This window comes from Apium graveolens, unplaced genomic scaffold (assembly GCF_009905375.1).
Source record: "Apium graveolens cultivar Ventura unplaced genomic scaffold, ASM990537v1 ctg4279, whole genome shotgun sequence".
Lineage (NCBI taxonomy): Eukaryota > Viridiplantae > Streptophyta > Magnoliopsida > Apiales > Apiaceae > Apium > Apium graveolens.
Window position 1 is genome coordinate 100102 of NW_027418471.1, and position 14851 is coordinate 114952.

General features: G+C 33.2%; 2 protein-coding genes across 2 annotated transcripts; one reads left to right on the top strand and one right to left on the bottom strand.

The window, feature by feature from the left end:
• Positions 1–830: 830 nt before the first annotated feature.
• On the top strand, positions 831–4813 carry LOC141701655 (methylsterol monooxygenase 1-2-like). Its single transcript, XM_074505292.1, has 5 exons — positions 831–1269; positions 1846–2168; positions 3478–3625; positions 3721–3753; positions 4332–4813. Exons 1-5 carry the CDS (start codon positions 940–942, stop codon positions 4410–4412), a joined length of 915 nt encoding a protein of 304 aa, XP_074361393.1. The 5' UTR covers positions 831–939; the 3' UTR covers positions 4413–4813.
• A 5831-nt stretch (positions 4814–10644) lies between these two features.
• Positions 10645–14109, bottom strand: LOC141701656 (ATP-dependent Clp protease proteolytic subunit-related protein 2, chloroplastic-like). The gene is made up of 9 exons (XM_074505293.1): positions 13955–14109; positions 13784–13827; positions 13607–13679; positions 13277–13397; positions 12897–13034; positions 12655–12771; positions 11748–11816; positions 11508–11603; positions 10645–10940 (listed from the first exon to the last, which is right to left on the bottom strand). The coding sequence occupies exons 1-9, from the start codon at positions 14035–14037 to the stop codon at positions 10803–10805; spliced, it is 879 nt and encodes a 292-aa protein (XP_074361394.1). The 5' UTR covers positions 14038–14109; the 3' UTR covers positions 10645–10802.
• Between the last annotated feature and the right edge of the window lie 742 nt (positions 14110–14851).

Consider the following 14851-nt stretch of genomic DNA (forward strand, 5'->3'; position numbering starts at 1 on the left):
TTAATATTACTTATATATTTATATTCTGAATATTTATCCACTAAATAAATACTTTTATGTTAAATATAATTATAAATATAAAATATGACCAATATATAAGTGAGGTCAAATTACTAAAATGTTTTTAATATGACTAAGGTGTCTTTTGAAAAATAGCCATGTTCAAAAAGATTTTTGAAAAATTACTAGGAATATCATTTTTCAAAAAGTAATAAAATACTTTTTCATAATTTTTATTTGTAAAAATACAATTTATCAATTTTTTTTTTAAAAAAACGGTTTTCCGCGATCAGGTGCAATTTCAACAAGAATTCTTAACTCAGTGCAATTAGATTTAACCTTGATTACAATCAAATGCAACTAAAAAATTTAATGCAACTATTTATATATTTAGTTGATTTTGGTTGAATTGTATTTTATTAAGATTTATAGAAGATGGTAAATAAGAAAAAAAAGACTTAGAAAATATGATATTTTTTATAATTTCTCTATATGTAGTTTTTTTTCTATTTTAACCCGGATATATAGTATAATTTTATTTAAACGTAGATAATATAATATATAGATTATATTTCTCTTTCTATTTATATAATTATATTTTAAATATTAATCTATTAATAAAAAATATTATATCAAATATAATTATAAACTAACCATCATCATAAAAAACAGTAACAAATCATCATGACAAATCATGATTATAACATGCATTAATCGTGACAGTAACAAAGATATCCCGATTTACGACATCATCGATGTAATTCAAAAAAAATCGAATTTCTTCAACCTTTATATAATTATTATATCCAACCAATATATAAATCATCATTATACACTCATATGTACACGCTGTAACCTGCTCACACTCGCACACTATTGTTTGTTATTACTCTCTACATCACTCTCATCACACATCTCTCTCCGGTGACTCCGCCGGCGATGCTGCCTTACAAGACCGTCGTGGAGGCGGGGGCCGCCATCGGCAGAACCCTAACCACCGCCGAAACACTGTGGCTTAATCACACTGCTGACAAATCAGATTACTTGTTATACTGTTACAATATTTTGTTTTTGTTTATTATTTTCTCGCTTTGTCCTTTATATTATGTATTTATGGAATATTTGTTTGGAAATGCTGTTAGTGTTTATAAGATTCAACCGAAGATTAAGTTGTCGTATGGCGAGATGTTGAAGTGTTATAGAGATGTTGTGAGGATGTTTGTTCTCGTTGTTGGACCGCTTCAGCTCGCTTCGTATCCTTCGATTCAAGTAATTTTTTGTGAATTTGAGTAGTTTTTTGGTGTAATTATGATCTGGTTGATTGATTTGTAATGTGATTTGTTGATTATGCAATTGATGTTAGTGTCGTTAATAGTTGATTTTAATTTTTCGATTCTTGATATGAGTTGTTGAATAATTGATTGGATTATTTTTTTGTGATTTTAGATGATGACTATTTTTATTTGAATTTCATGTGTTTGTGAGAGGGAGAGAGGGAGGGAGGGAGGGAGGGAGAGAGTGTGAGAGTAGAGAGAGGGATGGAGGGAGGGAGGGAGCGAGAGGGGGGGAGAGAGATTTGTAGGGGACAAAATTGATTTTAGTGTTGATTACATTGAAATGTGATTGTGGATGACACTGTAGAGGCAGAAAGGATTTGATGTTATATCTTTCACGTAGATAGTTTGTGATGTTGAGATGGCACCGTTGGCTGTGTTTTTTTTTGTTAAGGATTTATAAAATATAATAAATTAATGAATTTAAGTTAAGAGATATCATTATGTTTGAATTTAGCTGTATGATCATAGACTGATAGTGAATTGATTGATTTCTGTTGTGCTTTTGTAGATGATTGGGATAAGGACAAGTTTGCCCTTACCTTCAGTTTATGAGATAGTGGCACAATTGGTTGTTTATTTTGTTGTCGAGGATTATACAAATTATTGGATCCATAGATTCCTGCATTGTAAATGGGGGTACGAGAAGATTCATAGGGTTCACCATGAATATACTGCTCCTATTGGGTTTGCGGCACTGTATGCGCATTGGGTGGAGGTTTTAATTCTTGGGATTCCGTCAGCTCTTGGGCCAGCGATGGTTCCAGGGCATATGATTACTTTCTGGTTATGGATTGCGTTGAGACAGATTGAAGCAATCGAGACTCATAGTGGGTATGTATACTTTGTTAACCCTACTTGTTTTTCATGATTACATTTAATTGATCAACATGTTGGTGTCATTATCTACTTTTGCATTATTTTGTTAGTGAATAATGTCATTTATAAGGAACTTCAAATGGTATAATGGTTACTGTTGAATCACTAAATAAATTGCCTTAAGACCTTTATGTCTAGGTGGTTCTATTCTCTTTTTAGGACATTTGAATTCTTTAAGAATTAAGAGACTGCATGCTGTGGATTTAAATTTATTATTTATTTAGATAATATTTCAACTTCCAAAATTGTTCGAAATTCTGGAGATTGTACTGGATCAATGCACCTTTCTCTTGCTTACTGTTTTTCTAAATATCTGAAATTACCATAATCCCATAAAGCTGCTTGCCTACCTATGTAAAGTCTTTAATGCCAATGGCTGTGTTCACAACTTATTTCTGGCTTCCAGGCATAAAATTTTGGGATTTTATCTCACGTGTTTATATGGCTATATTCAAAACTAAATTATTTTGTGGAAATGAAGGTGGCCAGTTTTATCTGGCATAGAAATTAGTACATGACCTGGCTATTCTTTTCGCTACCTTGAAAACTGATATAGTAATTCTAGATCTTTCCTCTTAAACTTCATTTAGTTCATTCTAAGTATTAGCTTTGATGTCTTTTGAGCTAGATAATGGATTGAGCTTGATAATGGATCACTATGTTGTCTTCCAAATATTGTGCTGGCATTATTGTAAATGTGCATGCAGATGCAAGGGACTACCAAATCAAATTTACATTTGGATTATTAGATGAGTGTGTAACAATTAGAGCTGAACAAAATCAAAATTAGTTCTATAATCACATTACAAGTAAAAAGTCTTTCACCAAGTTAGTTTTGATGTGGGCACAGGGATATTAAGTACCATCACTTATTATATTGTATTTGTATATATGAAAACCAAGAGAAATCTGACACGGTGATCATCAAAAGCTATTTGCGGTAGTGTGATCAATGAAAACCTTGATACACAAGGCTTTGCATTAAAGTCTTGTGAGTGCCTCATATTTAGGATGATACCTGGACAATGGTAATTCACAACTCCTGTTTGTATCATCTGGTCGAATTTGGTTTCTAAAATATCGGTTTCTCATGTAGAGAGTCTAGCTTTATGGGTTATACACTTTGTACAAAGTTTCTTGTCATTGCTTATTAACCTCAGTAGTCTTTCGTTATATGCTTCCTAAGACTCACCGTCCTTATTGTGTTGCTTATCTTTAAAGTTAAACTTAAGCTTTGGACTCTGGGCGTGATGTTAATATACAGGTATGATATTCCTTGGACTCCAACAAAATTCATTCCCTTTTATGGTGGCGCAGACCACCATGATTATCATCATTATGTTGGTGAGCAAAGCCACAGCAACTTTGCTTCAGTGTTCACATACTGTGATTACATATATGGAACAGACAAGGTATTTAAAAAAAGCTGCTATTTTTCTCATTGCACTTTTTCAAATGAACTAGCTATGGACTAACTATTATCATTCTGAATTTATGAATGCATCAGGGCTACCGATGTCAAAAGAGACTTCTTCAGCAGGTAAACACTACAAATTTGTTGTTTTGTTATCGTACCTACTTGATACATGGAAGCAACCGACTTAGAAAAAGTTTCATATCTCATTTTTGCTTGTGTGCATGGGGATTGTGGAGGCAACACAGCGGGATTACATCTGTACTTGTAGTAGGGTTTCATATATTGAGAAAGGCCAAAATTTTAGCATTAACTTCTACCCAAAATCTTTAAACAACAGGTCTACTTATGTTGAATCTATAATAAAATGTGCTCGGTAATTTTTAATTATGATGTTAAGGGCAATTTAGTTTTGCATAGTATGTTTGGCCATTGCTTTCCTATATTCTGTATATCCATGACATACAATATCCAATTTACTTATAGTGCTTATTTTGGTTTACAACGTTTTGGGATGTTTTTCTTTTCTTGTGCAACCTTATTTTACCGTTTTACTCTTGAACACAACAGCCTTCATGGTTCACAACATCTTCTACACTTGAAGAATAAACCTCTAGTATTTGATGACCTGGAATTACTCTACCTGATTGATCATCTTTGATGTCTACATTATTTTCTAACCATTTTTTCTCGATCCTATTCAGTTGAAAGAGGGGACAAAGAACCATGAACAAAAGAGTCAAGGCTCACAGAATATCTCCAGTCAGGATCTTAAGGCTGACTAGTTCCCGTTACTTGGGCATCCTTCTCCAAAATGTTATATTGTGGCATTCTCCTCGTTAGTACCGACCAATTTGGCACATAGGCTTAAGAGGATATATTATGTAGCTTCTCTAAGTTAGTCAGGTATGTATAAATTGTACTCCCCTCTCTTAAGTCTTCGTGATGAATTTGGGTTCTTTGATAATGCGAATTGTAGGTTTGTCTCCCCCTTGAGCCCTAATGCCTTCTGGCCTGAGGATTTTTTAGAATATCATGTTTCCTGGTTTGTGAACTGCGCGTTTCTTCTTTCAGTTGGACTCCTCAATAGAGGCCTATTGCTCTTGTATTCTTTATAGGCCCAATGTAATATAAATAATATGGATGCCAACTTGGTCAGTCTACAATGACATTGGAGTGTTCAAAAGTTATAAGCTTTTTTTTTTTTTTTTTTGCTAAATAAAAAAGTTATAAGCTTTTATTAATAATAATCTATACTTGCAGTTGCAGACGATATCTTTAAATAATATTTTTTAGCAGAATATGCTCTTATTCACAAAAAATATGGTCCACGGCGTTCATTTATGTAATACCCCAACTTACATACTGTTTTAATAGAATATATTATTTCAAGTAAAGATTAATTGGGAAATTAATCAAGGGGATTGTGTTGGAGGAAGACTTATTTTAGTGAAATCTTAACATACTTTAAGGAGGAGGATTCTATGAATGGATTGGGAAATGCAAGAATAAAATTTAGAGGTCTCGGAGACCTTAGAGAAAATTTATATTTGAGTAAAAACGTTTGGTGGATGATTAGAGATGGTATACAAATTTAATAAATTTTATTTTACCAGTTATGGAAATTTTAGAGGCGACACGTAAATCGGATAAATAGCGTAACATTGTAAGTGAAATGAAAGATTTATGAATTGGAGTACATATTGTAAATCATTAGAAGAAAACATAACATTTTAAGTGAAGTGAAAGATTTCTGAATTGGAGTATATATTGTGAATCATTAGAAGAAAAAATTTTGATCATATAATTTTGGGGTTTTTAGGTGCAAAAATATATTTAAGAATTTAAATAGAGTAGTGGGCCAAAAGTATTATCAAGAAAGCCCATGAGATTTATGAAAATTTTTGGTTGATTTTCAAATTGAGCAAGCCCAAATTCAAGCCTTTATAATAAAGCCCAATTTCTAGAAATCATAAGAATTATCTATAAGGATCTCTAGATCTTTTTTTGTTCATTAATGGATAATCACGAGAAAAGAAAAGAGAAAAAGAAAAAAAAAAGAAGAAATAAATATGAAGGATAAAAAAAAGATAAGGAGGAAACCCCCCCCAAAACTTCTCAAATAAGCTAGTCAAGAACAACCTTATCACATCACTTCCTCTCTCTTATTAAGCTATGAACACAAGAAGAAAGAAAAGAAGAAGAAAGATGAAAGAAGAAACTCTTGCCATAGCTTTAAAAACCACACAGATTCTGCGCAGCTTTTGAACAGGTAAATCGAAGATTTTAATGACTGATTTTGATGATAGGTTCTGAATGAAAGTTGTTCTATATGGTCTCTATTATATGCATACAAAATATGACGTTATTTGAACATATGAGTTGAGATTTGAGAGTAATTGTTGTTTTAATAGAGGAGTGCAGAAGAGAAGTTTTAGAGGTTCTGTTCATATTAAAATGAATCGTTTGGTTACGTAATGACTTAGTTCCGATTGAATAATTTTATGGTAGATTGATATGATATCGAGGAAGGTGTTATAGAAATTTGGTATTAAAATAGTTCGATTTAATAAAAATATTTCAGTGATGGCTGCGCATCGTAGAATTTTTTGTGTTCTGTTGTAAATTTGAGCAATTGGTTTGCTAGGTTAAAAGATTAATTCTGTGATCAAATTTTTATGAGTGATTTGAATGATATTAAGGATGAGATCCAGAGAATATCTTGTTAAGAAAATTATTTTCCGATTTATTAAAAATGCATAAGTGCAGTGTGCGGAATGGCATTTTTAATGGATGGTTTGATTATTGATTTTGAACTAAGAACTCAAAAATATTGTTGATTAGAATTTAGAGTTTAATTAATTAATTTGAAGAGATGTGTTAAATATTTGTGTGTATCGTAATTGTTTAGGTGGTAAACGCAGAGGATACGCGAGTAATAACAATTGGTTGTCGGTGGTATTTGTAAGTATATATTGTACTATTTCACTGTTGATATTTTGATCTTTAAATGATGCTTGATTTGATTTAATTGATGATTCACTGATGAAAAACGAGTATTCTTGCACTGATACTTGATGAACCGATAACCGATGATGATGCTTCTTTGTCGGAATTAAGCTAAACCAATTGTTTAGCTGGTTGGGATCCCAACTTGATGAACTTGATGAATTGATGAACCTATCGTGCTTGAATACTCCGTTTTAATCTTCTGAGAACTATTTTGATGAACTCTTGATGATTGTGATATCTAGTGATGATGCATACATGACTCTTGACTGGATGAATTATTTGTTTTTCTCAAAATTTTGGTATTTCTGGTGAACCGAAGAACTTTGTTTTATTAAATAAGCCTCGGTTAAATTATACAGTATATGCTTACTGAGCTGTGTAGCTCACCCTATATTTTACTAAATCTTACATGAGATTTCTAGAATATGTATCTTGGGTAAAGATATGTTGAACGACGTAGAGTTGATAGCACAATATTGGTTGAGGTTTGTATCAGGGTTTGTAATATATTGAGATGGCGGATTTGAAGAAATGAAAGAAATTGTATTATTATTTATATTAATTCAATTTTTGTGAGTATAAATTTTGAGAAAAAGGTTTGGATTTGACGGACCGTGGGCACATGCCCAAGTTGGGACTTTCGGGACCGGGGGCGTCACAATTTAAATAAGCATGATATGGATTTGGATGGCGTTTCAATTTTAGTACTTGATGAAGTGGATTGCGTACTTCAGAAGGGCTTTCGTGAACAAGTGATGCAAATATATAGAGCTCTGTCACAGCCCCAAGTTTTGATGTATTCGGCCACGGTTTCAAAAGAAGTTGAGAAAATGGCAAGCATATTGACAAATGATTTGACTGTTGTGACCGTTGGAAATCCTGGCAATCAAAATTCTTTTGTAAAACAGGTAGCAATCTGGGTGGAGTCCAAGCAAAAGAAGAAAAAACTTTTTGACATATTGACAAGCCAGCAGCATTTTTTGCCACCCGCTGTAGTGTTTGTAGGTTCATGCATCAATAAAAGTATTATGGGTTGCTGAAATTCTGTAGATGTAATAATAGGTATGTGATTCCCTTCAACTCTTTAACGCCCCTAAAAGGCAACATGACATTATCATCTTTGGGTAGTTTCATACATGCTGGAAGAATGAATGTCACGTATCATCTATACAGGTCCGGATTACATGTAAACATATATTCTGTATTTGCTCGGTTGCAATGGAACGAGTGGGTTGAGAATAAAGTGAAATGTAGGTCAAGTTGCCTTAACGACTGTGTGGTCAGCCACTTGACCTAGTCGTTAAGACAACTCAAACTTAATCAACCAAGAAGAAATGACTCCTTAGACTGCTGACTGATGACTATAGTTGGGTTCTAGTGGATCTGAGTGGGAATTATGTAGGATGTTAGAGATGGAACTGAAAAGTACAGATAAAGGGAGTTGAAAGAGGACAAGATGATGCAAGCTCTAAAACAAGATGGTAGAATTATAAAGAAAATAGAGTTCGAGAGTAGTATGGAAAAAGTGATTTTGAGTTGATGGTGTTCTTAGGCAAAAAAGCATGAGAACATACCAGATTTTTTCAAAACTCTGCCCAGATGTTATCGTGTTTTAGATGTGTTATTCGTTTGGAGTCTGTTAATCGTTCAGCAATAGTGATTCATCATACACCCAAAGCTGCTTGTTCTATCTATCTAATCGTGTTTTTCAATTTTCATGAGCATATTGACATTCCAGTTGGTATCAGGTGATGGACGAAGATTTTATTTAACTCATAAATGTTATCTTTTATTCATATAGTATATCCACGAGATTCTAACTTGTGCAGCTGTGTTGTGTAAAAATATATTTTTTGAACAAAAAAAATATAATTTTAAAAATATAATTCCAAATGTGTTTCAGTAAAAAAAATTATTTACAATTTCCTCAAATCATTTCTCTTTTCCACTAGCCTGGGCCTTGGGCAACTTGGTCCCAAAGCAATCTAGAAACTGTTTCACTACATAAAATTAAGGTTAAAGTCAATGAGATTCCATAATAATATACGCAAACATCTTTTCCTGGGAAGTTCTACCCTGAATTCCTTGCACATTTGATGTGTACACTGTACAGTAAGATCTAATTATACAGGCTATACAGACCCATAATTTATTTACTGACATGTGGCAATAAAGCCTGGCCTACTGAAGTTGCATAGCAAAGTTGTAAGCATGCATCTGCAGGAAAGCTTCATGATTTTTGCTTGGAAGCTTATTATATTAAGCCTAAAATATAACTTTCTTAGAAAGCACAACTATATGTCTACTGAATTACTCTTACTCCTACAAAGTATAAAAGAATGTCAGTAAGTCTTATAAAGAAATACAAACCTGCCTGCTTGTTTATCATGTGACACAAGATGAAAGCAACCATAGTTCTGATGCTTCTATTTATTGTTCTATGCACATTCATTTCTCTGCTACTACTAAATTTATCTATGTTGTATGACAATCTTTTTAAGATTTCATCTACGAGTACCTTTCAATATTTTGTCTTCAACAGCATCATATTTGTTATTCTAACCAGGAGTTTTCGATCATCTGCTGACGGAGTAGACGAGCCACTATCTTCTTTTCAATTTTTTGACGGAGCGTCGGAGAAGCAAATGGAGGATACAGGGTATAATAGTGAGGACAGCGATATATATGGTTCAAATGATTCTGACTCTCACTGTGGCTCAAGTGGTTATGAGGAGGAGGATGATGATGATGATGATAATGGTAGTGACAGTGAAATAGACTGGATTGAGGATAAAGAAGAGACTGACCATGACTTGGAGAACAAAGCTGAAGCATTCATCTCTAAGGTCATACGAGGATGGAAGGAAGAACAAATGAACGACAAAACTACATTGACTATGTGAACTACTTGATAGTTGATGCATAGATTTCTGAAACAATAGTCCGGTGCAAATATCTGTTAAAACTTCCAAAGCGACCATGCGTATGGCCCAAATGCCAAATGACAATCACATGACAACGCTTGGCCTAACAACCCTGTGACTTAGCTCTGAAGTTTGGTAAATTAATCAAACCCAACAAAACATACACAATTACACATCATATCCCATTCAGAAGGTCTACAGACCTTACCAGTTACCCCCACTCGAAGTAGATAGGTTGTTTCCGTGAAGACCCCCTGCTCAAGTTTGGTATATACTAAATATCCACATTCTATTTCCAATTTTATGTTTCCTACTGGTATCTAGTTATCAGAACATCTTAGAGTTCCTGCTGTAGCTTAGATTTCTTGGTTGAGGATCAGAGGATGTCTATCTCTTCTTCCCTTCCTCTTCATTTTTTACATCCACCTTTACAATAAAGCCCTTTGGTCAGGGATTTAGTCTTAGCCTTTATTTAATGAACAAAACTACTACAATGGTAAGTGATGGGATTCTCATCTTTCTAAAAATTTAATAAGATATAACTGTCAAGTACTGAATCTTATAGAATGGTTACATTCATATGAATTTAGCTACGGTAACATTTAAAATAAGATACCGCAAAAACTGGCATAGCTGCAAGATTTTGCGAGAAAAATATTGAAATGCAAGGATTGGTAAATAAGAAAATGAAAATGCATTGAGAGGAAAATATTAACAGAAACACATGTGAGTGAAGAAGGTAAAAGCTATCATATCTATGACCTGTATACACTATCTGCAGCATCAATCAGCCAACCTGAATATTATCTATCACTCACTAGAAAAAAATAACTCCGTGGTGTTTTTTTTTTTTTTTTGCATATATGTATATATTTGGTTGACTTACATGCATAAACTCTGAATATGAAACACCCTCACCTTTCTATTCCCCAAATGAAGTAGGAGAGTCCGGAGCCTGGAACACCACAAATAAGACTAAAGGACAACGCTGATTGCTGTGAGCAGTTACTAAAATCACAACAAATGTTTACAACAGAATTCAACCACTTTTAACTGTTAATTAGATCCCATGAAGACAAAATGATGGTTAAGTCACACAAAAGATGTCAAATATTAAACACTTATATGCAGTGCTCTTCTATTATTTGAGAATCATACAAGTTAAACAGTTAACCCTGGGAAACAATTTGAACTACATAACAAATACCGGTCAATATGGTACACAAAAATAAATGTACACTAACCAAGACCAGTTCCGGCATTTCTTGATACTGCATCAGCCTTTATTCTGGGAGGCCTAACTATACGATCAATTAGCCCATACTCCAAAGCTTCTTGAGCATTAAAGCGTTTCATCCGGCTTAAGTCATTATAAATCTGGTAATGTAGTAAAAATTTAAAAAAATGTGATAAACATAATATAAAGACAACAAGACCACCTGAAGAATGTACTGATACATATTATCTTGGTAAAATATTATTTGATTACTTTCTCTAAATTACAAAAGTGACACTACTCTTCTTGTCTACAACCAATTAGGCAACCCTGAGTTGTACAGAAGAAAATTTAGATCAGACTAACAACATAGTACAAAGTGCATTAACTACAACATTCATGTTTCAATTTAAGGTTGTCACGGCCTCGATGGCTTTCAACGGAATTTAGAGCTGGCTTAAACTACTAAGATGTAGCCCCAAACCACAATGGAGAATGGATCATCCACAATAATAATTATAAACAATGCATTTTACCTATAAGCTAGTAAGGAACCACTCGCTTAAACAGCATCAAATATCCGGTCAGGCTTACAGAAAACAAAACCCTAGCTATAACATTCTAATATCATCTTCTGTTTAAGTTTAAGAATAAAAGGAGGCCAGCTGGCCAGAAAAACTTTGCAAACAACTAAAACAAAAATAATTCCAGCAAGAAATTGAATATACCTTCTCTTCAGGCTGGCCCGTCTTCTGTGACAACTCTTTAAAAAGATAATCTCTAATTCTGAGAAGCTCGTTTGCCTCATTGCGAATGTCATCAGCCTGTCGAATTACTAATTGTAAATATACATGACTGCATACAGGAGACTTAATATGATACTGGTGGAAATATATATATATAATATATATATATATATATATATATATATATCAATTAACTAATATTAAGGCAAGACATAGTCAGACCTGACCACGAGCTGCCCCTGCAGGGGATTGTAAGGCAACTCTGGAAAGAGGCATTGCATTGCGATTGCCCTTCATAATGCAAGAAAAGAAGAGAAGAGTTTAGGATAGATCTCATGCACAAGAACAAGATAATTAAATTTTACATTTTAACTTCAACAAGTTATGACTAGTCTATCTCATAGGGAGCGTTATGTATACGATTTTCGTTTGTTGAATATTGGAAGGTCTTGACTAAGGGATACTTACAAATATAAAATAAAATTTCACAAAGTAAAGGTTTGCTTTTGAATTACTAAGACCAAAGAACCAGTGCTACAATCACCTACTACTTCACACTTATCATTTTGCAAACCAATTCCGAAAATACGTAGGCAGATACTATCTAATTCTTTTAGAGTCTCGAATTTACCTCGTCAAAAGTATAGCATTTAAAAAACTTTAGTAGTTCTATTTGCCATTGGAAACTGCTTAAATCCGGGTATTCACTTTTCACACTTCAAAGGGATAACACTTTTAATCAAGGCCATTAAACACCTCACAGGAACAGATAATAATTCATCAACTCAATATGGATTTGCAGTCTGTACACAGGCAACATGGAATATCAATTTTGTGTGCTGAGAGCGCCCGAGTAATACTAATACCACATGACTGACTATAGGCTATGAATGCAACATTACAAAAATTGAGAATCATGAACATTGTTTTAAGACAGAGAGCTGTTTAAGAGTTCGAAAAATGGAAAGGTTACTTGGTTTACCATATACAGCATATGCACCATTTTTGATCTGGTCCCCTTATTATCACAAAATGCCTATGTAAATTGTCTATAAAGTATCACAGAATAATATTTTCCTACATATATTGTCTCCAAATTCGAACTACTATTGTGCTATAAGAGTACTACCTTTTCTCCAGCAGCAAGAAGAAAACCAGCAAGATTATAAGCGTAGCCCACACAGTGAGTACCAACAGGACTTTTTAAGCTTTGCATTGTGTCATAGATAGCCATACTTGGAGTGAGCTGAACAAGTAGACAACAATCCAGTAAAGAGGTATAGGCCAAGACTAATTAAATTTTTAACTAAGTTTTATAAACCAATGTGCAAATATTTTCACATGTGATAACTAGATTATAGAGTAACTTACATCTCCACCAGGACCATTGATGTACATATACATCATCTTGGAAGATTCGATACTATCAAGGTATAACATCGTTGCCAGTATTTGGTTGCTAAATTCTTCATCTATATTTTGCCCGATGAATATAACACGTTCTCGGTACTGCAACAAGAGTTAAGTGAATTATTAGTGGCTTGCATAGGTAAATGAATTGTTGGGTGGCAGTTTATCTTAACCAAAACTTATTCAAACACAACTATATATAGAATATGGAAGAGAATATAGTCCGGCTATATTATTAGTTCATGCAAAATGAATACACCATTGCTTGTCCATCGAGCGCCAATGCACCACAACTATCTTAGTGTATAAAAATTAAAGGTCAAAAAGTTGTATTCACTTACCAGTGCATTCCATAAATCAACCCATTGCCAACTACCCTCACCGGGTGTTCTGTACGGCACTCTTGGTGTCCCTATGGGCATCATTCTAGCACGTGACCGGTTTGGTTTACCATTACAAGCCCTACAATAAAAAAAATTATAAGCCCTTCTCTCCCCAAAGAATACTCAACTTACTCTGGTCACGATGCTATCAGATATCATACCCAAGTTCTAAATTTCAGTAATTTATTTTTATTTAACAAAATATGCCCCAACTAACAAATTATTAGAGAGTTCAAATTCAGTACGAATAACCAAAACAACATTAAACAAAGGAATTCGAAAGCACACCTGGATTCAATACTCTTATGCACCTTGTTATGAAACTCAACATTCAAATTAGGCCTTGAAATTCCATAAGAAGCTGCCAAAATCAAGAAAACTCAATTAAAACACAATTAATACCAATGAAAAGATACCCATCAAATGAAATACAAAAAAGGTAGAAAAAGAGTAAAAGATTCAAACTTGGAGATTGTAGCCTCAAACCCACAAAAACCTTGGTTGCACAGCTGCCAAAAGAACAAAATTATACACAATTAAACCAAAAATCTGTACAATAGCATAGAAGATACCGCACACATAAATTTATGTATATTTTGACAGAGAGAGAGAGAGAGAGAGAGAGAGAAGAGAGACCTTAAAGAAGAGTGGGAAGGTGTAGAGCGAGAGTGGAGACATGAAGAAGAGCTTGATGTTTGGAGAGAAAGCGTTATTTGCATTTTACAAAGTCAGAGAACACAACTCAGATAACAAAATGGAACAAGTGATTGCTTAGAATTTGGATCCGGATTAAATCTTACGACCCGACCCGTATTCATTAGAAGCCCATTGTAATTGCTTTTTCTGTACATTTTTATTTTGTTTTGAATTAGGTCTACATAATGTATTTTGAAAAAAAAAAAATATTGTGGTTACTGTTGCTACCAAAAAAATACATTATATAAAGAATAATAATAAATAACACCGTCAAAATACTTTATTTTTTTATAAAACATAATTTGTAATGATAATAATCACAATATTTAATATCGAGCGGGTTATTTATATATATTTGTAATAATAAAGTTACTGGTAATTTTGTTATATTCATGAAAGGGGTATCCTAATTTTTTCTTAAATTCTATTCTTATTAAAAAAACTTTTTGGTATAAAAATTGTAATCATGTTATAATATGATTGTCACAGATGATCAATATTGTGAATTTGTAATAGAGGTTTATGAAATAGTATTTGAAATTGTATACATGCAATTAATATCTTATTCCTTGCATTTCTATAAAAGCCTTGCACTTGTGAATGAAAAACACACCGGACATAGCAATATTATTTGCTTGCATTCTCTTCTTTATCCCCTCTCCACCCCTTTTATTTAATACAATTAGTATTATAATATAATTAGTATTTTACAACACGTTATCAGCACGAAATCCTGCCGAAATTGAGAAGGTATAATTTTAACTTAAATATACAGACGTGGTTACACCCTCTACATATAAATAATATATATATATATATATATATATATATATAGAT